At 36.9% G+C, this 26,444-nt stretch overlaps 1 protein-coding gene across 1 annotated transcript in view; it reads right to left on the reverse strand.

The window, feature by feature from the left end:
* MYO15A (myosin XVA) overlaps positions 1-26,444 on the reverse strand; it is a 1,299,796-nt gene that overhangs the window by 332,145 nt on the left and 941,207 nt on the right. The window contains exon 53 of the mRNA XM_044070057.1: positions 23,657-23,729. Coding sequence (XP_043925992.1) covers positions 23,657-23,729 — 73 coding nt within the window. The remainder of the gene's footprint in view (positions 1-23,656; positions 23,730-26,444) is intronic.

Below are 26,444 nucleotides of genomic sequence, written 5' to 3' on the forward strand. Positions count from 1 at the left end.
TTGTTTCCCACCTTGCCTGTAACTAGCCTAGTCCAGATACAGATTTGCTGTATCCATGACTGTTTTTAAGTTTCTGAGACACCCAGCCCTTTCTGTGTTGGAGGAAAGCCTTCTAGCTTATCAGTTGGAGTGTTAAGCACTAGGTAGTCTATCTACCACAAGAGGAGTGGTTTCTGGCCCGGAAATCGTAGTTTATTGGCAGTTTGGGCAGTTTTTCCATCCGTTTCAACTTTCTTGTTTAAAAGCCCGTGTTTGCAGGGGTTTCCACTTGTTTAAGCTCCGCAGATCCAATTTTGGCATCCTGCAGACTACAAGAGCAACAAGGAGGAGAAAGAGATACTATAAGTGCCTCCATTTTGATTTTTTTCATAATTTGCTGCTCTCTGCACTTGTTTTTTGTCATTTTTGAATTCATCTGCATTTATTTAAATTGTATTTGCCTTAATATTGCTACACACTCAAGTGTGCTAGCTTGTACTGCGTTTAAAGTGTTTTTGCTACTGTTTTAAATGCTTTTCTGCAAAAAAAAAGTTCTAAGCTTGTTTCCTGCCTTTCCTGTAACTAGTCTAGTGCAGATACAGATTTGTTGTGTCCAGAACTGTTTTGTAAGTTTCTGAGCCCCCTCCAGAGCTTTCTGTGTGTTGGAGGGAAGCCTTCATACTTATCAGTGGGAGTGGTAAGCACTAGGTAGCCTATCTACCACAAGAAGAGTGGGTTCTGGCCCAGAAATTGTAGTTTATTGGCCATTTGGGTATTTTTCCAGGGTCCCATTCACATTGTCGAACTTTTACAAGTTTGAACGTCATATGGTGAAACCATATGTTTAAACTTGTAAAACTTTGAAAGTTTCAGTGGAAATCTCCGTAAGGGAAGCTTTCCCTTTCCTGCAATGTAGTGCAATCTGTGAGTTGGTTTATTTAAGTAGCAGGGGGTATGGGGGTGCAGGGGGATTTGCCCCCCCTGCTTACAACCTTCAGGTAAGTTTTTTGTGTTATTTTTTTTTTTACATTTTCAAACTTTTAAAGTTCGAACATATGGTATTGACCATATGGCGTTCAAACTTTTAAAAGTTCGAAAACATGACATATACCTTTTTTTTCATCTCTTTCAACTTTCTGGTTTAAAAGCCCCGGTTTGCATGGGTTTGCACTTGTTTAAGCTTCACAGATCCAATTTTGGCATCCTGCAGACTACAAGAACAACAGGAGGGAGAAAGAGATACTCTAGCTGCCTCCATTTTGATTTTTTTCATAATTTACCGCTCTCTGCATTTGTTTTTTGTCATTTTTAACTTATCTGCATTTATTTAAACTGCATTTGCCTTAATATTGCTACACACTCAAGTGTGCTAGCTTGTACTGCATTTAAAGTATTTTTGCTACTGTTTTAACTGCTTTTCTGCAAAAAAAAAAAAAAAAAACAAAAAAAGTTCTAAACTTGTTTCCTGCCTTTCTTCTAACTAGTCTAGTCCAGATACAGATTTGCTTTATCCAGGACTGTTTTGTAAATTTCTGAGCCCCCCCCAGACCTTTCTGTGTTGGAGGGAAGCCTTCTAGCTTATCAGTGGGAGTGGTAAGCACTAGGTAGCCTATCTACCACAAGAGGAGTGGTTTCTGGTCCAGAAATGATAGTTTATTGGCCATTTGGTCTCTTTCAACTTTCTGGTTTAAAAGCCCTTGTTTGCACATTGTGCAGCAGTGCTTAGCTGAAGTAAACTATTACCGGTGCCAGAAAGTCTGCTCTTCAATTTTCCCCTTAGAACGTGCTTGTTCTTTTACTTCTTGCAGTTCAGTTAGCTTAATTGGCTAGCACTTTAACAGGCTTTTGTAGCATTTATTGTACCACACTTAGGTGCTATCAGCACTAGCTGTTCCTATGCAGTAACAGCACTGGTGCTTATTAGTTATGACCACCCCTCCTGGTATGATTGTAGGGCAATTCCCTGTGCTTTCTCTTGCTAACCTGGTACACTTAGGTATTCTGAGACAGTGTGGCAACTGTCTTATGTACACAGACAACCCTCGTCTCTTACCTCCCAAGACTCATACCTGTGTGAGATGCACTTATATCACTAAACTGGAAGCAATGCATGCTCCAACCAAGACTACATAGAACACGCAGCCTTCCAAAACAACAGCCATCACAACCCACACATAGAAACACAAACCATACACCTACCTTCGCAGAGGCTCTCAACAAAAATTTACCCAAACAACAGAGACCCCCAAGACAGAAATGCACTCGATCACCACAACACAACACCAATGCCAAAACACACAGCTCACCACCACAGTGTGCCCCTCAACCCAAGCCCTTAAGGCAAAACACTTTGCATAATGTACTAATCATAGGAGACTCAACTGTGAGGCACACTGATGTCCCACTCACTAGGTTGAACAAGAAGAAGGTGACAGTCAGTTGTCTATCAGGTGCCAGGATCCACCACATAACACATGCACTCAGGTCACTCCACAGCAAGTACAAATATGACTCAGTCATTGCCCATGTGGGTGTGAATTACCGGAGACATACCTCCCTGGACTACATGAAAAGAGAATGATGGAACTCTCAGAGTATGTGGCCCAGGCAGGTATGACCCTAGCCCTGAGCAGTAATCTACCATCACCCAGAATGACACCACAGTATGAGCAAAACATGATTGACTTCAACAACTGGCTACGTTTCTGGTGTCATTCTAAGGGGATCCAGTGTCTGTCTACCTGGGATGACATGATCGACAGACCTTGATGCTTTGCCAGAGACAGCCTGCAACTATCACCCCTGAGATTTGGGGTACTGGCTAAGGCTCTTGCCATCTGTATAGTGCCTACAAACAAATGCTATTTGAGGGTCATGCTGCTCAATGCTAGAAGTCTAAATCTCAAGATGCACTCACTCGAAGCTCTCTCAAAATGGAGAATGTTGACATCTGTGCTGTAATGGAAACCTGGTTTAAAGAAGCAGAAAACACCCCTGTGCTCCCAGGCTCATTCCATACCTTTCAGCCACAGAATATGGCTGGAAGCGTGAAAGGTGGTGGTGTCTCCATATTCTTAAAGGATATGCACACCTCTAGACTGGTAGCCCAGCACAACGCATCCGAGATACTTCAGGTGCAATTAACACTGGGTAAGATGGCGATACAAGTCATAGCCTATTACAGAGCCCCTAACATGTCCCTAGACTCTCATTCCAAGTTCCTAAGCTCCCTGGAATCTATCAAGGTCCAACCCAATACTCTCATACTGGGTGACTTCAACTACCCTTCCGTCAACTGGAAAATCTATTCAAGTACCAATGTACAGGCCCAATGCTTTCTGGAATTTATCAATTCCAATGCCCTAGACCAATTTATTTTGACCCCCACTAGAGGAAGCAACATCCTCAACCTGGTTATCACCAACATGGGAAACCGTTGTTCCACAGCTATAGTCAATTAAATCTGACCACAACCTGATCACCCTGGAAATCTCCATCTCACCTACACCCCCCGCTAAGGTGATCACCCTGAAAAACTTCTCTAAAGCTGACTTTGGGGTCCTAAAAACAGAGGTGGCTAACTTCTCGGCACCCATGCCAATGGAAAATAGCTGCATGTCTGCTGAATCATACACCATTGCACTGTACGAGCATGTACACAAATGCATGGACCTTGCCATACCAAATAGAACTAAGATGCTCTCCTCCAAAAAAAAGGAAGCCAATCTGGTGGTCTCCAGCCATCGAACTCTACAACAGAAGGAAAAAACTGTTGCAGAAAAAATGAAGTCACAAGACTGGAAAACCTCCCTTATCAGTCTCAACAAAAAGCTGAAATCCCTTATCAAATCCTCTAAAGCCAGCTATGAAGGCAGAATTGCAGCTGACACCAAAAACAACCACAAAGCCTTCTATAGCTATATCAAAAACCTCAAAGGCAATACCCAGATTTTCTCTGAGTTATTGCACAATGGCGCCTGCTATACTGAACCAACAGATATAGCCAACATACTGGCTGACAGATTAAGTGCCAACTTTATCCCCCCTAAGGGCCCTATCACAATACCAGAAGAAAGCCTGGTACCCACCATTTCTGTGGCACAGGTAAAAGCTGCATTGTCCAAAGCCAAGAATACAAAGTCCATGGGACCTGATAATATGAACTGTCACCACATCTGTGTGCCCTGTTCAGTCACAGCCTTACCTCAGGCTATGTCCCTAACGAATGGCGCACTGCTACAGTCATCCCACTCCATAAAGGGGGAGCAACTACAGACCTTGGGAACTATCGCCCCATTAGCCTGACAAGTCTGGTATGTAAAGCTATGGAGCACATCATCATGGACCTGCTTAGCAAATATATAGGCAGTCTCCAAACTCTTGACCCCACACAGTTTGGCTTTGTCAAGGGGAGATTCTGCCTGCTGAACCTGGCTGACTTCTTTGAGGCAGTCACCAAGGCTGTGGATGAGGGTAAGGCAGTGCATACAGCCTACCTCGACCTGGCCAAGGTCTTTGATACCATTCCCCACTCAGGTATCATTGATAAACTCACCAAACTAGGCATCAATCCTTACATCACTAGGTGGGTTGCAAATTGGTTCACAGACAGGACCCACAGAGTGAAAGTTGCAGATTCCAAGTCAGACTGTTGAGCAGTCACAAGTGGAGTCCCACAGGGCTCAGTCTTGGGCCCTCTCCTGTTTGACATCTACTTCTCAGAAGTCCAGGCCAACACAGAATGACTTTGGCTGACCAAGTTCACTGATGACTGCAAGCTAGGAGTCATTATCAACTCCCCAAGTGATACAGGCATCCTACAAAAGGGCCTCTCTGAGACCAATGACTGGTGTTGGAGCCATGGCCTGAAACCTAACACCAAAAAATGCGTTATCATCTCCTTTGTAAAAAAAATCATTTCCCATGAATTACCATGTTGATGGGAACCCACTGAATACCGAAGGGGCCATGAGAGATCTGGGAACCCAGGTCGACAGCCACCTCATCTTTGACCACCACATTGCCACTGTGGTCAGAAAGTACTTCTACATGGCACATCTTATAACCAAAGGTTTTGCATCCAGGAAGAAAGAGGTCATCATCCCTCTCTACTCATCCCTCATTAGACCAGTCATCGAATATAACACCCCGTTTGGCATGTACCTGACCAGACACCTACAACAGCTGGAGAGGCCACAAAAGTACCTCACAAGAAGCATCCTAGGCCTTAAACACATGTCCTACATGGACGGACTCCAGAAACTTCAGCTGTTCTCAGTCTCCTATCATCTACTTAGAGGTGATCTCTGCTTGACTTACAAAGCCATGTCCGACCCAGCCCTACTTGAAATGCTACACCAAAAGAAATCACAACCCCCCCCCGCCCCACACACTCCAGAGATCACAACCTCATTACCACAATTAACAGAACATGCTGGAGGGACAGGTTCATCTCCCAAAGACTGCCCATACTCTGGAATAAGCTTCCCATTCATGTCAAGCAGAGCACCTTGCTTTCCCTCTTCAAGAGAAATCTTGACGAGTGGATGCGTAATAGAAAGTTCACTCCAGGGATCATTATTGGATAGGGGCACTGTGAACTAACATCAGGTGGCACAGTGCCTGGGCTATTTTTTGGAGGGCTAGGCTTGTAAAGATTCCAGGGCCATTAGCCTAGTACACACCTATGAACCTATAACACTCATTTATAGTATCTAGAGTAAATTTAATTGGGCCTCTGGGGTGGTATATCTGTTTTCGCAATTATATAATTTATTCCATCTCATTTTCCATCAGCAAAGTCTATGATTTGTTTGTAATCTATGATGTAGTTTAATTTTATTATTATTTTAAAGATAATGGTATCATTATTAGTATTAATCGAAGATAGATCTTATCTAAACAATCCTGTCTTAGTTTATGATTTACTATGGAGTTGCCTGGTAAGAGAAGTTTTATTTGAATTTATATTTTATTTCTTATCACTGTTTTTCACTGTTTATAGGAAGAAAGGGACAGCTTGTAGACAAGAAGATTTACTTTGATTTATATTTTTTTGTTTGCCTTTAATCTTTACTGTTTGTTGTTAGAATGGAATAGGTTTTAGACAGGCAAACTCCAGGCATCCTAAGGGACCTAGTCAGCTGTAAAGTCAGACAGACTACAGGCAGGAAAATCCAGAACTTATCTAAACAATCCTGTCTTGGTCTGTGATTTAATGATCTTTATTTTTATAAAGAGGTGCGACTGCAAGCGAAGGTGAGAAATTCCAGCTTTTATCTGACTTCCAGAACTTGTACGGTCAGAGCAACTACTTTACTGTGCTTACTTTTGTATTTAGTTGTATATTGTATCTTTGATTTTTCCCACAGAAGTTGATTTACGTTCTTTTTGAAATTTGTGGTAACTGATTTTGATATTTTTTTTTTTATAATTTTTTTATTCATTTGAAGCTGAATATGAATTCCTTAAATGAGTATGCCATTAATTATTTGTTAAAGCACAAATATCTTGTACAGGTTAATAAATGCTATGCATATTTAAAGGTAACACTTGATAACACTGGTGATCTATGTTCCTAGTGTCAAAAGTTGGATGACTTGCTTACCATTATTAATAGTAAATCTAGACTTACTGATGGTGATTGCACTTGTGCAGTTGGCATGGGTTGGAGAACTGTTACATATATTAATGACTGGACTGGTGAGGTAAATAATGTCAGACAAACAGCAAATAGAACATATTTTGGAAAGGCTGTGTCTAGTGTCTGTAAAGATCACTCAACCCCTATGAAACAAGACGATGCCCCTGACAACTTTGGAATTCTGGATACAATAGTCAGCAATCTGTGGATTCAGAGTGTTTAGAAGGAAATAAAAAAGAAAGGAAGGAAGAAGTTCACAACAAATAACAAGGAAGAAAAAGAAACGGATAAATGCCTGTAAAGTTAAGAGAATACATACTAAAAAGAACACTGCTTTGTTATGTAACACACAGATTACAGGGAATGATAACATTTTTCTATTAGAGAACCTTCAGTCGGGGGCGTGGCCAAGATGCCAGTCTGAGAGCAGCAGAAATCCATAGCTCTGCTTAGATTTTAATATACTGACAAGAAATATACTTTAATTTTTAGAAAAATCTAACTAAAAGTATACTAAAAGACAGAGTAACATAGACTCTTTATTATTTTCTAAAAATTAATACATAGTCAAGAGAATTTTTTAATTATTCCTGTCAAGATGTTTTCTACTGGAGATCTCAACTCGAAGAACCCACACCAGGGGAGTGCACTGAAGAAAGAACTACATCTTATAATAACAAACATCCGAGAATTGTCACTAAAATGGACAAATTTGAAAATGAAATGGATATTATCAAAGAAGAATGCAGTAAATAACTGGAACTTTTAAATGGAATAGTAAAAAAACAATCGGAACAGATTCTTGCCTTAGAGGAAATAGTAACTGACCTGGATACTAGCATGTCAGAAAATGAACATCACAATGAATTTCTTCTGAAACAAAACACCAGGCTGATTGAGAAACTGGAAGACCTTGAAAGCAGATCAAGGTGGAATAACATAAGAATATATGGAATTCCTGAGAATGAAGAGGGTGCTAACATGACTCAAGTTCCTCGATAAGTGGTTTTCATCAGCACTAAGCATGCCTGAATCCCTCTCTTTTGGAATTGAGAGGGCTCATTGGTCCCTGGCAAATCCAGCTTCATCTCTGAGTTCATCTAACCCCAGGTCTATAATAGTTAGATTTCTTTCCTCACAAGACAAGGACTTAGTGCTGAAATCAGCTTGGACTAATTCCCCCTATCAAGATGGGTGAAAAAGTTATTCATTTTGACAATGACTACAGTCATATCTAGAAGAAAAGAGTGTGTTCCTCTAATTACGTCCTTGAAAAAAAGCCAGTATTAAAGCTCAAATTATTTTTCCTGCAAGATTATAAATCACCTTGCCAGAAGGAGTGAAGATCTTTGATTCCCTACAAGAAGCAGTAGAATTTATCCAAAAGAAGAAAATACTGTCGGACATAGAAGAAACGGAATGGTCATCCCAGAGTTTAAAGACACAGGCAACAAAAAATGGATGGTCTGTGAAGGAAGGAGCAAACAAAACTAAGAAACTAAAGGACAAATGAATAAATTCCTTCTAATTTTAAATGCTTTGTTTTATGAATCATAATATATTTGATTCTGGAAAGTCTCTATACTGTAATGTAATGTGAATCATCTTTATTATTAACTTTCTCTTTTCTTTTCTATATCTACTACTTCTAATTACATATAGTATTAAGTATTTAAATAACATTCTCTCTCTCTTCTTTCTTCCTATTCCTTTTTGTTACTAATGTTCCTTTTCTCTCTTTTCCCCACTATAAGTACTTTACATGCTTTTCCCTTTTAAATAACTACAAATGATATAGGTCTTCTAATTCTTCAGTAATAGTATAATTTGATAATACCAAAGTGCATTTTTTCTAGTGGGTCAGTGGTGGGGTAACAATATGTTTCTGATTAGTGTTTCTAACTAGATGTTTTAGACACTTTTTTAGATACATATAAACATTACTAAAGTACATTAATGGTGTTTTATAGATGGCTAAATATAAGTTTTATATATATATATATATATATATATATATATATATATATATATATATATATATCTCATGTTCTGACTCAATGTGTTTATAATTTTTACCTTGTATTGACTGTTTCTGTGAATTACTTGTAATATCGTTAGAGCTTTTCTCCCCGGGCCTCCACTGAAAATGGACATATATCCAGCTGGACTAGCCCAGTCAACAAATGTAAAATAAAATAAAAATAAAATGTGTGTGTATATTTTATATATATATATATATATATATATATATATATATATATATATATATACTAGGTTCTTTTTTCCCTCTGGTCTGGTTAATTGGTGGGTAAATGATTATAATATTATAAATGATTTCTGATTTGAGGCAGCTGCTGTTACTTCTAAATAGCTGTTTTTATATGAAAGGTTTAATTTTTTCATGATGTTGATGTTTTGTGAGGAAACTGGTCAGCTGTGTGACTGTTCTCATTGTGGAGATTCATGACATGCACTGACAAGGCAGCTTGAGTGTTTTTTTTTTTTTTTTGCTTTCTGTAAACTTTAAAAGCTTCAAGATTTGATTTGCCACCAAAAATGCTTTTTTCCTCACTTGAGACAACCTCTGCTGTGCATGATCCTATTTAGATACTTTTTAACAAGTTTATGAAGCTGCAGCTTGAAGAAACAATAGTGATGACATCACGTAACCTTTTGAATTTGTTAAATGGCTGTATTTAGAAAATTCTTTTCTCTTGAAATTCTGTTATCCTTCACTTAGATACTTTAAATGGTAAATAATTAGTTCTGATAAAAGTGTTTAACTCCTTTGAAAATACCTATGTTCTTTTATAGATGCATACATTCTGCAGATTCAATGACACTTTTAGTAACTGAATGACATCAAATGAACTAGGAGCTGCATTAGAAAACTCATTATGGATATTAACATCAGACTTATGTTACATAACTAAGCCTTTTGTAACTAAACAGAGGGTTGTGAGGCTTTTTTTGTAATAAATGTTTTATATATATATTCAACAGATCCTTACATGAAAAATGTGAGATAGATGACTGACAAAATGGTTAAAACACTTGATGTTTCTTGAAAAGTCTTGGAAATATTGACACCTTCAGCTTCTAATGTTTATACATACTTTGATCTGATGTGTATTTCTGACATATCTACTTATCAGAGGTGCTATTATTATATGTGACATATTCATATAGCTTCAGTTATATTGGACACTCTCATTTTCATATATATTTGGTGGACTCAGATTTCTTTAGTTGCTTTCATAATGCTTTTCTTTTTTGTTTTTATACTATATTCTAAGCAGAGATGGATAATTTGTGTCATTTGGTGTTGGAGAGGTGGTGGATGAATGGTTTAGTTACATTTTTAACTAAACCAGAAACTTTATTTTTCATGCATGTGTTTGTAAATAGTTTTGGGTTTTTGAAAATATTGCTTAATACACATTATACATCCATGATAAGTAAGTTTTCAGTAGATTTCAAGTCAACAAGGAAGAAAGGTCTTTCAGTAAGTAACAACATACACATTATGGTCAATGGCTTATAAATGTTTATCATTAAATATTAATGGTTTGAACAATAATGTCAAAAGAGCTGGTTTGCTTAAATATATCAAAATGCATAAAGCCTAGAACATCTTTTTACAGAAAACCCATCTGTAAAAAAAAAATCTACAAAAATATTCATTTAATGGCTATACCATTCTGGCTGATTCATGTTTTAAGACTAAGAGAAGGAACACTTTTATTCTATAGAAAAATACTTATACTATGCCAAGAATTATAGATACAATTTCAGATAAAGATTGAATGCTAAGCATGGTTATTTTGGAAATCAATAGGAAGTATTATACTTTGATTAATACATACTGGATACCAGGACTAAGTACTAAGGGGAAATTATAGCAACAGATGATTTTAACAGGTCTACTTTACATGGTCGACTTTTCACAAAGTCGACTTTCATATGGCTGAGACCATATGATTGACTTTCAGAAAGCCGACCATGTAAAATAAACACAAAAAACACAACAAACACTTACCTTAAAACTGTTAGCAGGGGCAAGCCCCAAAGCAACCCCCATGGGGTGCCCCACCCCGCCACCCCTGTAACTTAAATATACCAACTCCGAGATCGCACTACAATGAGAAAGATGGAAATTTTCCCATTCCACACTGTACGGAGATAGTGGTTCCCCATGGTCAGCTTTTCGAAAGTTGATCATATGGTCTCGGCTGTGTGAAAGTCGACTTTGTGAAAGGTCGATCATGTGAAGGGAACCCATTTTAAATGCCTATTATCAGGCAATGATACTTCTAAAAATGGTAAAATAAAACTTACATCTCAAGCCAAGAAGTTAAATAAGTTTACAAACCAGATGAACCTTAAAGATATACATAGTCTAAGGGAACATTATTCCTTATTCTATACTCAATATTCATATTGGTTTGGTACACAAACAAACATTGATAAGGTCTTTGTACCAAATAATATATACTCAAAAATAAGTGGCATATCTATAATGGCTTGTCCACTTTCAGACCATAATGCTATAAATTTTACATTAACTATGCATATAGATGATTTAAGATTTCTACAGAGAATTCCTGCTTACATAACTAAGTTAAAAGACTGGATAATGAAAGAAATATACATGTTTATGGGAAGAGATGATAACGGTGAGAAGACAGATACTATACTATGGGACACCTTTAAAGTGTGTATATATATATATATATATATATATATATATATATATATATGTAGTTTACCTTTACATGTGCATATTGCACAAGAGTGAACAGCAATTTTCCAAGAGGCAGTTTGCAAAGTTTGCAAACGGCGAACGGAAAAAGGTTCAAATGTGCAATGAGTGAATGCACAGTGAGATTCGCTCATTGCACATTTGACATTCTGGAGTAGATTGCACTATAGTGGGGATCTGGAAATGGTTTCTTTCCCCACTGTAGTGAGATCGCGGAGTTAGAATAATAAAATAGGGGAGGTGGGGGCTGCAGGGTGGCTTGCCTCCATGCATTACACTTTATTTATTTATTTTTCGACATTAATGTTCAAAAATCAGCAAATCGGCTTTTCAATTTGCTGATTTTTCGAACATTTACAACTGTCGCTGTTTTAAGTTTCATGGTTACAATTTTCTCATATGAGCAATTGCACCCCTATGCTTCGCTGTTATAATGGTAAATCTATATATATATATATATATATATATATATATATATATATATATATATATATATACATATAGTAGAATAAAATCTTGGTACCTTAAAAAAGGAGAGAGTGGGACAAATAACTTTTAGACTTATAAAAAAACATAGACAAGATAAAAATGGATGCAAAACCAAATAACAAAGTAGCACATAATGAAATTACTAAGTTAAATCAAAAATACTTAGAAGTTCTAAATCATAAGGTAACCATAAACCTAGAAAAATTTAAATTACAATCTTATGCTGTAAATCCTAAATTTCTACATAAAATAGTGGTAAGATCCAAAAAACTAAACAATCAAAATCTTATTAATGAGATTACATATAAAAGTGATGGTTCAGCTAAGAGTACATTTAACTTAATGGGCATATTAGAAGTGTTCAAAAACTACTATAAAGATATAAATAATACACCACTTTTGGAGACAGATAATGTAATAAACACTTGTATTCAAGAAAATATAACATTGGGTGATATTGATGGTTCTTTGCATGATATTATAAATACCTTAAGCAAGTTTGAAAGAATTTCATGGCTTAAATTTAATCATAATAAATCCAAAATGTTACTAATTATCAAAAAGATCAACAAAAACCTAAGAGAGAATAGCCTTTTAATTGGGAGAATGATATATTAGAATATTTGGGTGTCAGTATAAAGAATACATGGAAAGAGTCTATTAAACTAAACTACAATAATATAATAACCACCATTAGTGAGGTAATCAAAAGATGGAATAAAATGTTCTTCACAATGGAGGATAGGCTCTCTTTAATTAAAATGATAATTTTACCTAAATTTTTGTTTTATATAGTCATTGATACTACCCCCTCCCAAAAACTTATTTAAAAAAATTAGATTCCATGCTACTTAAATTTTTATGGTTCCCCTTAAAATCTAGGACTACATATAAATGGCTCATTAGAGCTTGGAACAGTAATGGGATAGCATTCCCTAGCTTAGATCTTTATTCCAAATCAGTTATAATTAATGTAATATTACATTGGATCTCACCTAGCTGTATATCTGGCTGGAAAATAATACATGAGATTCATATAACTGATGTCAGAACTATAGAAAATCAATTTAAGGAACAATATGGAATAAGTAGAGTTCATTGGCTTTTACATGGATTTTGTTTATTTAATAAGAAGTTTGATCATTTTTCTTATGGCATTAATCAAATATTTAATAACTTTAAAAATATAATTGATTGTAATTACAACATTAAACAATTCCTATTTCTTATATTCCCTATAGCATACTCCCATGATTGCCTAGATTCTTTCAACACCAATGTAATGCAAAAATTAAAGGAAAGTAACTTGATATACAGGCATCAATTTATTTAAAATAAGAGTATTAAACCACTAAACTCTCTTCTGTATAGTTTTGATAAAACTCAAGACAGTTGGTTGTTTATACACTCATTACGGCAGTTTATAGGAAACAAAATGAGAGTATCAATCTACCTAGAGACTGAATCTATACCTAGTTTGATCCAGATTTTTATTAGGTGTTTTGAAAAGACAGATGAGCAAAAATTAAGTATCTCACCTATCTATAAGATACTAAGAGAAGACACTCTAAAGTTTGGCTCAGATTTTTGGAATTATTATGTAAAGATTAATGCAGAACAAATATCTGATGAATCCAAAAAAACTGTTATTGAAATCTACATATGGTACCTCTTCTTCATTATATTGAAGATTGTATACATGGAAATTTATGAATGGTTGTTGGAAATGTGATGAATTACTAGAGGTCAACTGGGTTCACATGTTCATTGAATATAGAAATGTTCAGTACTGGAAAGACTTCAGATATTTTGTAAAGGCTTTATGATCTGATAACGTTCATATTTCTAACTCACTAATCCTGTTCAGTGTTCCTATACCTAATATAATACCTAAATCTCAGATTCAGTTACTCTGGTCAGTTCTTGCAATTGCCAGAAAAGTTATTACTTTTAACTGGAAAATAAACAAAATTTGATGTTTAAAGAATTTATTAATTTAGCAAAAGTTGTGTATAAAAAAGAACTGCAAACCATTTGTTATAGAACTCATAACATTACTCATACAAAAATAGCATGGCAAAAATTGGAAAACATTTTGAACAAATACTGATAACTTCTCATGGATAAAATGATTGTTTATCATGGATGAATGTAAATATTGTAAATAGTTTTGCTATTGTTTCATTGTATTTGTTATATGTACATTTATGTATGTTTATAATGAAAACAAAATTAACATGTTTTTGGGGAAAAAAAACAAAACTTTCAGTCTACAGAAAAAGGCAGAATTTTTCCAAAAGAGAAGGTAGAAAACAGATGCAAGTGAGAGGTAAAAAGGAAGAAATCAGAACTGAATGTGGAAGGATTGAAGAACATTACTGTAAGAAAAAATATGAGAAAGACAGACATTGACAACATGGCTCAAGCTGTGGATGTACAAAGCCAGCTGGGTGAGAACTGCATGCATGCAAATGTAATACGCAATAAAAACAGTGGGATTAATAGGACTAATGGTGATAAAAACACATTCCTTTTTAACAATTGATGGAGCAGATATTACTGAATTAGAAGTTGAAGATTCTTCAGATCTGGTCAGAAAAGATATTCTTGAAATTGGAGATTCAGTTATTAGAGGAACTGATGCTTGACATTTGTGATCAAGATAATGAACATTGAATAGAGTTATGCTTGTTAGGAGCAAAAATAGAGGATGTGAGACAAGCCTTAGAATGCCTTAATGTAAGGATGTATGGATATGTTTTTATTCACATCAGTACAAATGATTTCATCCACAAAGACTAGATGGTTAGTAGGGAATTACAGTCCTCTAAGATACTATAGCTTATACTGGTGTTAGGGTGTATTTTTCACAAACCATATATACAGGAGAGTCAGGTCACTATGATTGAAAAGAGTTTTCAGTAAATGCCTACAGGAAAAAAATGCCCCATTTTAAAAAACGGAAATGTGCAGAGCATTCAAGCCTAATTTTAGGCACACATGTTCAGACAGGATGGTGTGCATTGGTCAAGAACAGGCAAGAGAATTTTTGCAGCAGATATTTTGCGATATTTGTCAAACACAAGGCAGGAATTTTTGCCAGGTCAAAAATTTAACATCGCATAGATAGCGATATTGATACATCTCTAATGGTTGTTGATGCTAGAAGCATTAATAATAAAGTTATTTTTATTGGAAAATTTGCTATGTTCCCATAAGATTGATGTTATTGTTTGTGAAACATAGTTAAAGAACAAAGGCCATTAGCCAGTTATATCAGGGTATAGGTTCATAGGTTGATACTAGGCTATCAGCCCTAGGGCCTATACAAGCCTAGCCATAGCAATTCCCTGGCTATTTCTTCCCACGCTATTTACTACTGTAACAGACATTCTACCAAAAAAATCAGGTGGAGGTGTTATGACAAGGATTAAAGATAGTTATGAGACTTGTGATTATTACATGTTCAGTGATAACAGCAATACTATAGACTGTGCAAATGTGACAAGAAAGACAACCATGGACCATATAACAGTTATTGAGTGGAGTGTATTGACCATCAAAGTCAAGTGCTGATGACCTAGAGGGGTTTATACATTTCTTGCATGAAACACAGGAGGGAGGAATAATAGTGGCTGGGGACTTAAATCTACCAGAAACACACTTGAATAATATTTATTCAACAATATTAAAGAAACAACAGTTTCAGTTGTTTTATCTCAGTAACTATCCTTGATACTTCTAGTAAAGTTGGTTTAGACTTTGATTTCCATTTACAAGTAATTGCTTTTTTGGCAGCCATCACAATTAGACCCAGAAAGGCCTTACTATGTCTAGGCAATTTCAATTTTGTATCATAACTCAAAAAATCATTTTCTTAGTTACACCAATTTGCTCACCCAGCATCTCTGACAGAAATTACACTCCCACAAAATATGTTCCCAGTCACATCTTTCTTCCCCTTCAATCCTCCAACATTTGCTGTCTACCTAAGAAAAAATCTTTGGAGTCTACTTGGGATATAAAAATACCTATGTAAACACTTCCAAACAAAGATTCTAAATCTTCTAGTCTTTGTTGCATATTTGGGAGACATACATACATCCCCCATTGTTTCTTTGTGAATTGATTATCCAGTCTCTTTTCCCAATCCTTTCTAACCTCCACTGATTGATCCTTATAGTTATCATGCAATATTTTATATGCTCTACTAATTATTCCTTTTTTAATGGCAACTTCTGTTCACAAGTCTACAAAGAATTCTGGTGGTGCTGGTCTTTTGTTTAGGATCCCCCTCCTATTTCTTTCTATTTGCCTATACTCTGATATCAATCCTGGATAAGGAAGGCAATCTCTAACCTGTAGCCCAAATAAGTTTTTGGCATCTTCCCATTCTATTATCTTTCATTCTCTAGTTATTTGCCCCCAATACCTTGGCTCTTTTGCCAGTTTTCTTCAATAAATTCCAGCCCTCCATTGCCTGTTGTCTGTATCCCTAATTGCAATCATCCCTGTCAGCAGAATCTCCTTTCTCCATTCCCATGTTGACTTAGTTCTTAGAATACTTTCTTCTACCTTATGAATATAACATTCTGTATGATTATTGTTATTCTCCTTAAAGGTCTGCATCCAATATTCCAGTCTCTCCTTGTTTCTTGAGCCCCCCCCCCCCAATTTCATCATCATCTCTTTCCACTTTGAATTATAGTTTTCTGCTTGTGCTATGTATAGGAGCCTTAACTGTGTTGCTCTACAATACCCCTTCAGATAGGATAATCTAAATCCATCCTGTTCTATTAGAAGAATAACCTTATCCTACTTGACTCTTGCCATCTTCCCCTCCCAGATAAAATCCTTCAGTTCTTTATTAATTGCTTCACACAACTTATCCTCTTGTTGATAAAAATATGCATGACCTGTATATAAGACTAAAGGGACTAAAAATTTTAACTACCTGTATCTTACTATCAATATCCATATAACATAACTTCTATTTTCTCAGTTTTTGTATTGTCTTTTGTTTAGTCTCTTCCCACATATCCTTATTTGCCAGACCAGAATCCTTTTTAATCCATACTCCTAAGTACTTCATTTTATCATGTCCCATAAGTATGGATATTGGTGAACCAATTCGTATGTGGCTACATAAGTTACCACTATTGCCTTTGTTTTAGCTTCATTCATTTTGTATCCAAAATATTTGGAACTGTTTCAATATGTTCCCCAACACTGTAATGTCTCTTTCTGGTTTTGGCAAGTATAAAATAATGTCATCTGCAAATAGATGGCTTTCAATTATATTGAACTGATTTACTTTATATTTCAACTCCTATTTATATATCAAACTAAGAGCTTTAGCTAAAAATAAAATAAAATGAGTAATTAGCAAAAGTGCATGCATTGTTACTAAGTTCGGGAACATGTTCAACTTTACTGTACAGATGAGAGGGTATACCTCTCAGCTCTCCCCCACTTGGCTCAAAATGTTACACTGTTCCTGTTAAGAGTTCTGACTTTGCAGCAGAACAGCAATGATTACAGTAAGCAAATCAAATACTGTTGGACATTACAATTAATTGATTCGTATTGTTAAGAAAATGTATGGTACGACTAGAATGAGAAATATCAGATCAGGATAAAAAAAAAAAAAATACATTGCATGCCACCCATAATCCATGGGCGGAATACTATTTTGAATGCAGTGAAAGCCATTATACAATGACCCCCCCCCATTAATATTCAAAAAACGTGCACGCTGATTGGTCAGCGTGCACGTTGTAAACCAGAGTTACAGTAATGGAAAAAGGTCCGGTCGCCCCGACTTTTTCCATTACTATAAGTCTTTTTTTTTTTTTTTTTTTTTACAGCAACGGAGAATGCAGGATCTCCATTGCTTCACACTGTCTCGCTATGTTAAACGAGTTTAACATAGCGAGACAGTTTGTAAAAAGCAACAGAGATCTTGCTTTCTCCGTTGCTTTTTACAAACTGTTTCCCTATGTTAAATGGGTTTAACATAGCGAGACAGCTTTAAAAAAAGCAACGGCTCCGTTGCTTTTTTTAAAGCTGTCTCACTATGTTAAACCCATTTAACATAGCGAAACAGTTTCTTTTTACAAACTGTTTCGCTATGTTAAATGGGTTTAACATAGTGAGACGGCTTTAAAAAAAGCAATGGCTCCGTTGCTTTTTTTAAAGCTGTCTCGCTATGTTAAACCCATTTAACATAGCGAAACAGTTTGTAAAAAGCAACGGAGATCTTGCTTTCTCCGTTGCTTTTGCCCACAGCTCTGATGTACTGCGAAGGCATACGCATGCGCAGTACATCAGAACTGCCGCACAATACCAGACAGCCGTGGAAGGGCAGCAAGGAGGCATTATACAATGCCATTATTTAAGAAAATTAATGATTTTTTTTCTTAAATAATGTCATTGTATAATAGCAATAACCCACTTCTGGGTGTGGGTAATGCTGGATTTACCCACGGTTGGCTTTGTTTGGTCACGAGGGCTTCGCCCTCGTGACGAAACCACACCAACTGTGGGTAAATCCAGCACTACCCACACCCAGGCATGGGTTATTGCTATAATCTCTACCTTCCCTACATTAGGCAAACTGCTTGAAAAATACATCTATTTTCAACTTACCTAATATGCCACTACCTACAACATCCTGTCCTATACAAACCACAAAGTCTGGTCCGGTTAGATCACACTCACAGTCCTAGGGACCCTGATTCTTGAAATACTACTAGCTATGAACAGAGACCAACTCACTGGTTCCATCTATATTTGACCTTACAAAAGCCTTTGACCTACTGTAATTGACCACATCTACAAATATGTACCTACTAAAAATAGGCATGCTTCATTTCCCTCCCTTGGTTTCACAGCTACCTCACCAATCACTACCCTCCATTAAAATTCAAACCTCAGTTTCCCAAGCAATCAGTCTTCAGAAAGGAGTACCACAAGGTTCCATACTTGCTCCTCTTCTATTCAGCTTTATAAATAATGTTCACCTTGATCTGACTCATCTCCCCTCCTACTCTGTGCATATGACATTGTACTATTTCATGCAAACATATTGGTACCCAGCCTTTGGAATGACCTGCAAACAGATTTCCTAGCCCTTATCCACTGGCTTCCCAATGAAAGCCACCTTCTCAACTGCAACAAACCCACAACTGTGCTTTTTTTTGGCTCCAAACAAAAAGTAAAAAAAAAGCTTCTATGCACATCTGCATCCACCCATTGAAAATACTACCTCTTTTACATCCCTTGGCATTGGATTTGACCCCCTACCTTTATTTATCCCTGCACCTAATCTGTACAAAGAAAATTGGTAACTCTCTCCTATTTTGGACCAATAATATTTCTGCATTTCTTACAGAAAACCCAGAACAGCCATCAACAAAGGCATTCTACTCTCACAGCTTGAATTTGGCCTCCCACTCATAACATCAGCATCAAAAACAAACTTTACACATATTCAAACAATAACCAAAAATGTGCAGATTTATTACCCTGTCCCCTAAAAATGAATACCACTATAAAACACTGAAGAATGCAAAATGGTCTCTGTTGACCTTATCATATGATCTCAACAGTTCAAACTCCTAGTCAACCAGGCCTTCTCTCCCCCAACAGGTAAAATAATTATACAAACTTCCTCTTACAGCTTCAGAAACCACAAAAAGTCTGCCTCCCCACTGTAGCCCCCAAAGGTAAACTCCACTGCACAGATCACTGCTTCTTAATACTACATCCAAAACTCTGGGAAAATACTTCCTCACAAAAAAGACACCTTATATTATCCAAAATTTAGGTCTCAACTGAAGGCCAACCTTTTCTCTTCAGCTAAATGCTATTGTCTCTCATCCATCCAGGTCTATATTATGTTGCTGAAATAGTATTCTGGTGAACACCTATTCAGTGACTCGTAATCAGCGAAAATCGCTTCAGCAATTCACTGAATTCACTAAGGGCAATGAATTAGTTGCCCGAAGCACAATGGACAACTACAGAACTTTGCCCTTTTCTCCACTGTAGTGCGATCTCAGAGTTGGTATATATAGTTGGGGTGTGTGGAGGGCAAAGCCCCCCCACTTGGGTGGGTTTGAGTCAACTAAAAGTTGGTCCATTATGCTTTGGGCAACTATTTTGTTGCCCTTAGTAAATTCAGTTAATTGCTGATGCAATTTTCACTGATTAGGGGTCTCTAAATAGGTGTTTGCTGGAATACCATTTCGCCGAACTAATATAGACCCCCATCCAACCATATCACCTAACATGATGATCACTCTGTCTCTCATCTACTAATAGCACTCTTAACTGTCCCTCATATGACACATTGTATTGCACCAATCTATCTTTTGCTTAATATAACTTCTGCTTCCAAACACTCACATTCTGATACCATTTACTCCACTTAGCTGTCTTATTATTCTTGCTTAAACAACATGCTGTAATTACCAAACATGCATCTCATTTTCTGAATGAAATTTATGCTGATTTATCACAAGTAATAGGTATTGCATGTGTGCTTTCGATTTTATTAGCTGATAATGATCTATGGATTCAATGATTGTTACTATCTCTGTCCGTAAGAGACATGGTGCCAGGCTCAGTGTAAATTTCCTATTCCCTTTCCACCGGTCTAGGTTGTGCTTAAACTGGGTAATAGATGAACCCAGCTTCACATGGATGGGAAGGCTATTCCACTGGAGATGAGTCTCTGGGACACATATCTGTCTCTCCAGCATGTTCTGTTTAAGTGACAAAGTTCAGGTCCCTTGACCTTTGTGTTTATAGTACTGTTTGACCTACGAATATGTAGGAGATTCATAAGTGTGGGGTTTGTGGATGCCTTGAAAGCCAGTCGTAGATAACCCCTCAGCAGTTGGACTGAGAGGTGGATTGGAGACTGAGAAGAGGGAAAGGGCTTTATTGCACTCTGCACAAGGCAGGTTTGTTTCACCTTGTCTTCTTTTTGTAAGTAACTTCTAGGGTCACTCTCATTGCTGCATATGCCTAGCGAGGTACATATAAAAAGGAGCATTGTACTCTATGCTTGGTTTGATGATATCTTACAGATACATATTCTTATTATACTTTTGTGATTTCTCACAAAATGCAATTCTGATTTTCTTTGTACTTCTGGGCTGAATATGAAATTGTTTGCTTGTAATCAGTGTTCTACCTCAGTAAATGAATTAAAAAAAAATCATATAAAATTTCTGACAGAATTTCTGTTTGCCAGCTGCTTCATACTTTTTCATCTTTATCTACGGTTGCTGCAGTTCATCTGCAGTGACAAATGCCTCCCATATTATCTTAATTACACTGTCATTTTTTTTTCAGTTCTTCCCGCAATTAGAAAAAAAAAAACAACTAATTTTCTCTGGGCTGTACAAAAAGAAGCTCAAGATTTGCTTTATGCCCTAAAGTAGAAATTGTAAACTGCAAGCAAAAAAATACTTAAAAACCAGCACTGTCGTTAAAGATAATTACAAGAAGAAACTGGAAACGGTAAAAGTGCAGACCAAAACAAAAATCTGATTTCCTCACAGAGAAGCTTCTTTTGGCAGCTGTATTGTATGAAACCCTTTACATATCATATTATGATACTTATGACTAACACAGTATCCCCGACTCCCATTTCCTAGTAATTTTATTCAGAATGATCATTAATTATATGATGGAAGGAACTTCCTAGAAGAAGCAGTTTTTCTCCTTGACTAAGATATAACAGCTGCCCTCTGATGGTTAATTGTACTTCTATATCATTTTACTTCCTTGTTTAGGTTGTACTAGTCGCACATTGAAGTGTTAACTCTCCTAAGTTGTCTCACTGTTACTTACCACTTGACACGCATCAAAACTGTGCCATATCCTTCTCCACGCACCTTTTTAGATTAAATTCAAATGGGTCAACCTGACACTAGGTTCTGACTCCTGAGGTTGGTCTCAGTATTCCTGTTCTGGATGAGGTTCTGTTATTTTTAAATTAAATAGTCAATGAAGGTCAACTTTTCGGAATGTTATATGGTTACTTCTCTTGATCCAATTTGCCAAAGGTAGACCTACCAAGATGAATAAGCTCCAGCCAGCTTAACTTTAAGTATCACTGGGACATGCAGACCCCTCTGCCATGCCATGGTCATGCTCCTAAGAGAGAGAGGGAGGGAGGAAGAGTTTAACTGTCATGGGGCCTTGTTCATAGCTGAGAGTACAGGAGATTGGGTGACTGAGCAGTTGATGTGTTCAGTGATGGCAGGATTTCAGATGTTCACTAGACTGTAGTGGTGAACAGAGACCTGAGTCATTGGATGAAGCTCTCAGTTTGCCAATCAGCTTGTATCTAGGTCCTGTCCTCATTGATGACCATAAGCTTTATGCAGTGTCAGAAAGGATGAGATCACTGGTAAAAGCAGTGAAAAAGAGGTTTCTTTTCATGGTTAGTCAGTTGAAGTAGCCTGGGCACCCAGTGAGGCTGATGCCTAGCTGCTTCCTGCAGGAGGTGATCCAAGCATTGCCCTTTTGAAGGATGGCCCAGGACAGAACCAGGACATGCCATGTAGAATACAATTTTCAGTCTGTCTGGAAACTACAGGATTAGCTTGAGAATTTAACTGGGGAATAATAAGAAATTTTCGTCTGTATTTTTCTGTTTGCAACAACCACAGCCCTCAATAGGACAAACAGTTTAGAAAATGGATAAATTAATGTATATTTTAAATGCATTTAAGTATTATTCTGCTAGTCTGGTGCATGCTGGCTGGGTATCCCTTGATTAGAGACTTTGAGTCAACGAACATTACTCAAAGTTAAAATGCAAGAAATAAATAAGTAAAAATGAATGAATGAATGAATGAATGAATAAAAAGCTACCTAGCTGTTTAGTCCATATTAGAATAAGAAATAGTTAGTCTTACTCTAAACACTGCAGTTTTCTGTTTTTTATTAACTGTTTTGACCAATGTTGCTTACAGCTGTGAAGTGAATAGCTGGCTTGCAGTAAGCTCTGCTAGATGTGAAAATCTAATACTATAAAAAATATATACTATAACATGAAACAGTGACGGCTGCATTACAAAAACACCAGTGGAGTGCATGATCTATCTGAGTCATGCAACAAAGACTGGCTTCTTCAATGGTGCTCCCATTTAAGTGAGGGTGTGCGACAGAGAGTTAGTGTATACAAATTAAGAGGTGTGGGAGTAAAACCCTCATGTCAGTGTGTGTTTGTGTGTGTGTGTGTGTGTGTGTGTGTGTGTGGGGGGGGGGGGGGGCAAAACCCGCAAATAAAATATGAGTTTCTTATTTTTATTTATTTAGTTTTTACTAATTGCAAAACAAAGCTAGGTGCTTTTGTTTACCTTTTATGATGGGTGTATTTTCACTTAGTTTTTGTTTCACTTTTGTGTATACTTGACATTCTGAGACATTGTAGATGGCCTTTAGAAATTACAGCAATGAAGCCCACACAGAATTATCACTTTTTAGCATGGTATATTAATTTAGAAACATTCTGGATTGTAAATTGATGAATCCACATTCTCCTGTCCATTATTAATTAATTTTCTTCATAGCTAGTATTTATGTGTGATCATCTGTATGAAGAACAGCAATTTAATATGGTGGAAGCTGCAGAAAATCATTCTGTACTTTTCACATCAAAAGATAATTCTTTCACCATTTGTCATGTAAGTGTAATTCTTTCACCATTTGTCATGTAAGAGTTGATTTAATGCAAAAGACTGTAATTTTTTTTCACATACCTAAGAAGGTCTCTGCTGCAACTTTGTTCATGTTTTCATCGCTGAACTCTATAAGGGACTCCTGGATTTGAGACTGTGTTGAGAAACAGAAGTTAACAAAAAGATGTTTGGCTTATTTTTATGAGCAAATTGTGTTTATATTGAATAAATTGATAATATTCACAAAGAAATTACATCTTGTTTAAGAGGAGAGATAGCTACTACGTTACAGCATTAGAAATCCGCTATGAAAGTGAAAGTTAATACAGTAGAAGTGGCAGCTTTGCATGCAGTCAAAAACCAGTAACCCACTGCTATCACCACCCACAATATAAACACTTGGGCCCCTGCACTGTGGGCAGAATTTCAAAAAACAGAAGCCTCTCTATTTCGTTTTTTGTTTTTTAGATAATTAATATATTCTTTTTTATATACAGTTATCTGACTGTATCAGTTTGTATAACAAGTTCAAGAACTGTTCTAGGTAGTAAGGAACTTCTCCATCTATTCCCTAGTATCTCCAGGAAATAATTTGTGAAATTGAACTTTGTAATATAATGATCTTTCTCACAAACGATCTACTGAACCTATATACACACATTATGACAGGACAGATTTATATTTCTATGCTGCAGATTCACTGATCTAGTTGCCAAACTGCTTCATGCAAACCGTACAGCTGCTATTTAATGTTTTTTCCCCAAACTTGGTTGGACTTACCATTGGTTGGTGGATTATTCTTTCACTGGGAGTATGGAAGTTTTAGCTTTAACTCAATAAGGTCTGTGTTAGAATGGGAACTATTGTGCTTTGACTGAATCTTACAAAACATATATGTTACAGCTCGTTTTTTCTTTTTTATTTATTTTAATTAATTTATTACTTGGTTTCATCACCTGTCAATTTAATGCCTCTTGTGAGTAATTTACATCTTGAAGCTACTTGTTTGTAACAACAGTTTGTTTAAATTAAGTAAATGTTTTAAGTTTTATATTTTGGACTGAAAATATTATTTTGGAATCACTCTGCAGTAACAGCTGAGCTAGTACCATATGATTGGTTAATTATAACGATATCTATTGACAAATTTGAAAGTAGACCTGTGCATTGTTTTTGCTGTTGAATGGGAATTGATACATTTTACCTTGGCTATAACATCTGCTACAGGAATTTTTATGTGTGCATGCCTGTATCAGTGTCTGAGTCTGAAGTGGATACAGGAAGGATGGATATACTCTTGCCAGTGGGTGAGATGTAATTGATCTGGTTATAAGTGAAGAGCAGAGGAGGTTTTGACCCAAGCACAGTGGTCTACAATCTCAATAATTGTTTATAGGTATTTAGAGGTGTAGTAAGTTGTAGTTTTTACTGTAAGAGGTATGTAAAGGAAGATTTGCATCATTGTCTACCAGAGTATATTTGATTACTGTTCACGAGGTTTACCCTGTTAGTCTATACTGGTAGCTTAAGCTCTATCACCATATGTTATGTTGCTTTCTATCGCATTTAAGCACTTACATGTATTCATGCTTAAATTTACTAATAATTTAACAGATGCAAGTGACATAATAAATCGCCAGCTCTACAGCTTGTAAGGTTATACCCTGCTTATTTGTATGATGTAACAAAATGGAAGTCTTCTGTCACTGTTTGTTCTGCAATGAATTCTGCAAAGATTCATTTTTCGATTTCAGGTCTGAACAAGTTATGTCTCACAAAAACACCATATCCCTTATTTTGGGCCTTTGTCCCCCCATTATTTTTGTTTTTTTTCAGAGTTCTTACCATAAAAGGTTGAGAATTACAACTAACAGCAATGTATTTCTCAGCAGTGTACTGTCAGGGTATTTGCTTGTCATAACGGGGATGCCTCATAATGTCACATTTTGTGCTCAGCAAAAAAGCAAACCCAAGCTGGTCAGTACAGAACAGTTAGGGACTTCTGCCTGAAGAGCCATTTCTTGTTTCATCCATCATGAGGGGGATACTGCAAACCATCGAGCCTCCACCTGTAACCCTAACCCATTCATCCCCCATCCTGGAGGTTTCTTGGTGAGGGCAAAAGTGGCCTGGGGCTTCATACAGGCTGTCATTGTACTGTTTATGCCCTCACTGGCATCCCAGCAATGAGGACATATATTTATGGCCTTAACCCTGCACCTGTGTGTACTTCTGCATTACTACAAGGGTTTCTTGTGCCCTCCCCCATCATGTGCATGTTTTTACACACATGTGAGGGTTACCGTCACTGCTTTGGGATAGCCAAGTCTGTGCTCTGCATTCCTGTAGCCACTAGTGTTGTGCAAGTCTTCTCTTGCACAGGAGCAGGTTGGCCTGACTGGGACCACTATCTTCCCTCTCCAGGACGGACAAGCTGATGTAAACTGTTCACGCCCACGCTCATAGCCGGCCTTAGGCATAGGCCAACTAGGCAGCTGCCTAGGGCACCGCTCTAATAGGGGCACTTTTCCAGTATTTATTTGGTGTAGGTAGACCAGGATGGGGGCACTGGGTGGTGTGGTGAGGGGGCACCTTGGAGCCCTTTTGCCTAGGGCACCAGTTGACCTAAGGCCACTCCAGCCCATGCTCTCCTGCCTTTCTCTTCCAATATCCAAGTTGCTATCTGAAGTTAGATTTACTTGGGTCATTGTTAGAGATTTATCCTTCAGGGCCACTCAAGCTGGGGTCTGCCTGCTGGTCCTTTTACAGCAGTGAGACATATGTGGAAGCATCTGTCAGCCTTCATATAATCAGAAGTTTCAATACCCTTTCTTTAGACCTTAGCTTGCTCTCAGTGTTTGCACTACCA

Source organism: Protopterus annectens, chromosome 1.part0, assembly GCF_019279795.1.
Source record: "Protopterus annectens isolate FY-2018-M chromosome 1.part0, PAN1.0, whole genome shotgun sequence".
Classification (NCBI taxonomy): Eukaryota; Metazoa; Chordata; order Ceratodontiformes; family Protopteridae; genus Protopterus; species Protopterus annectens.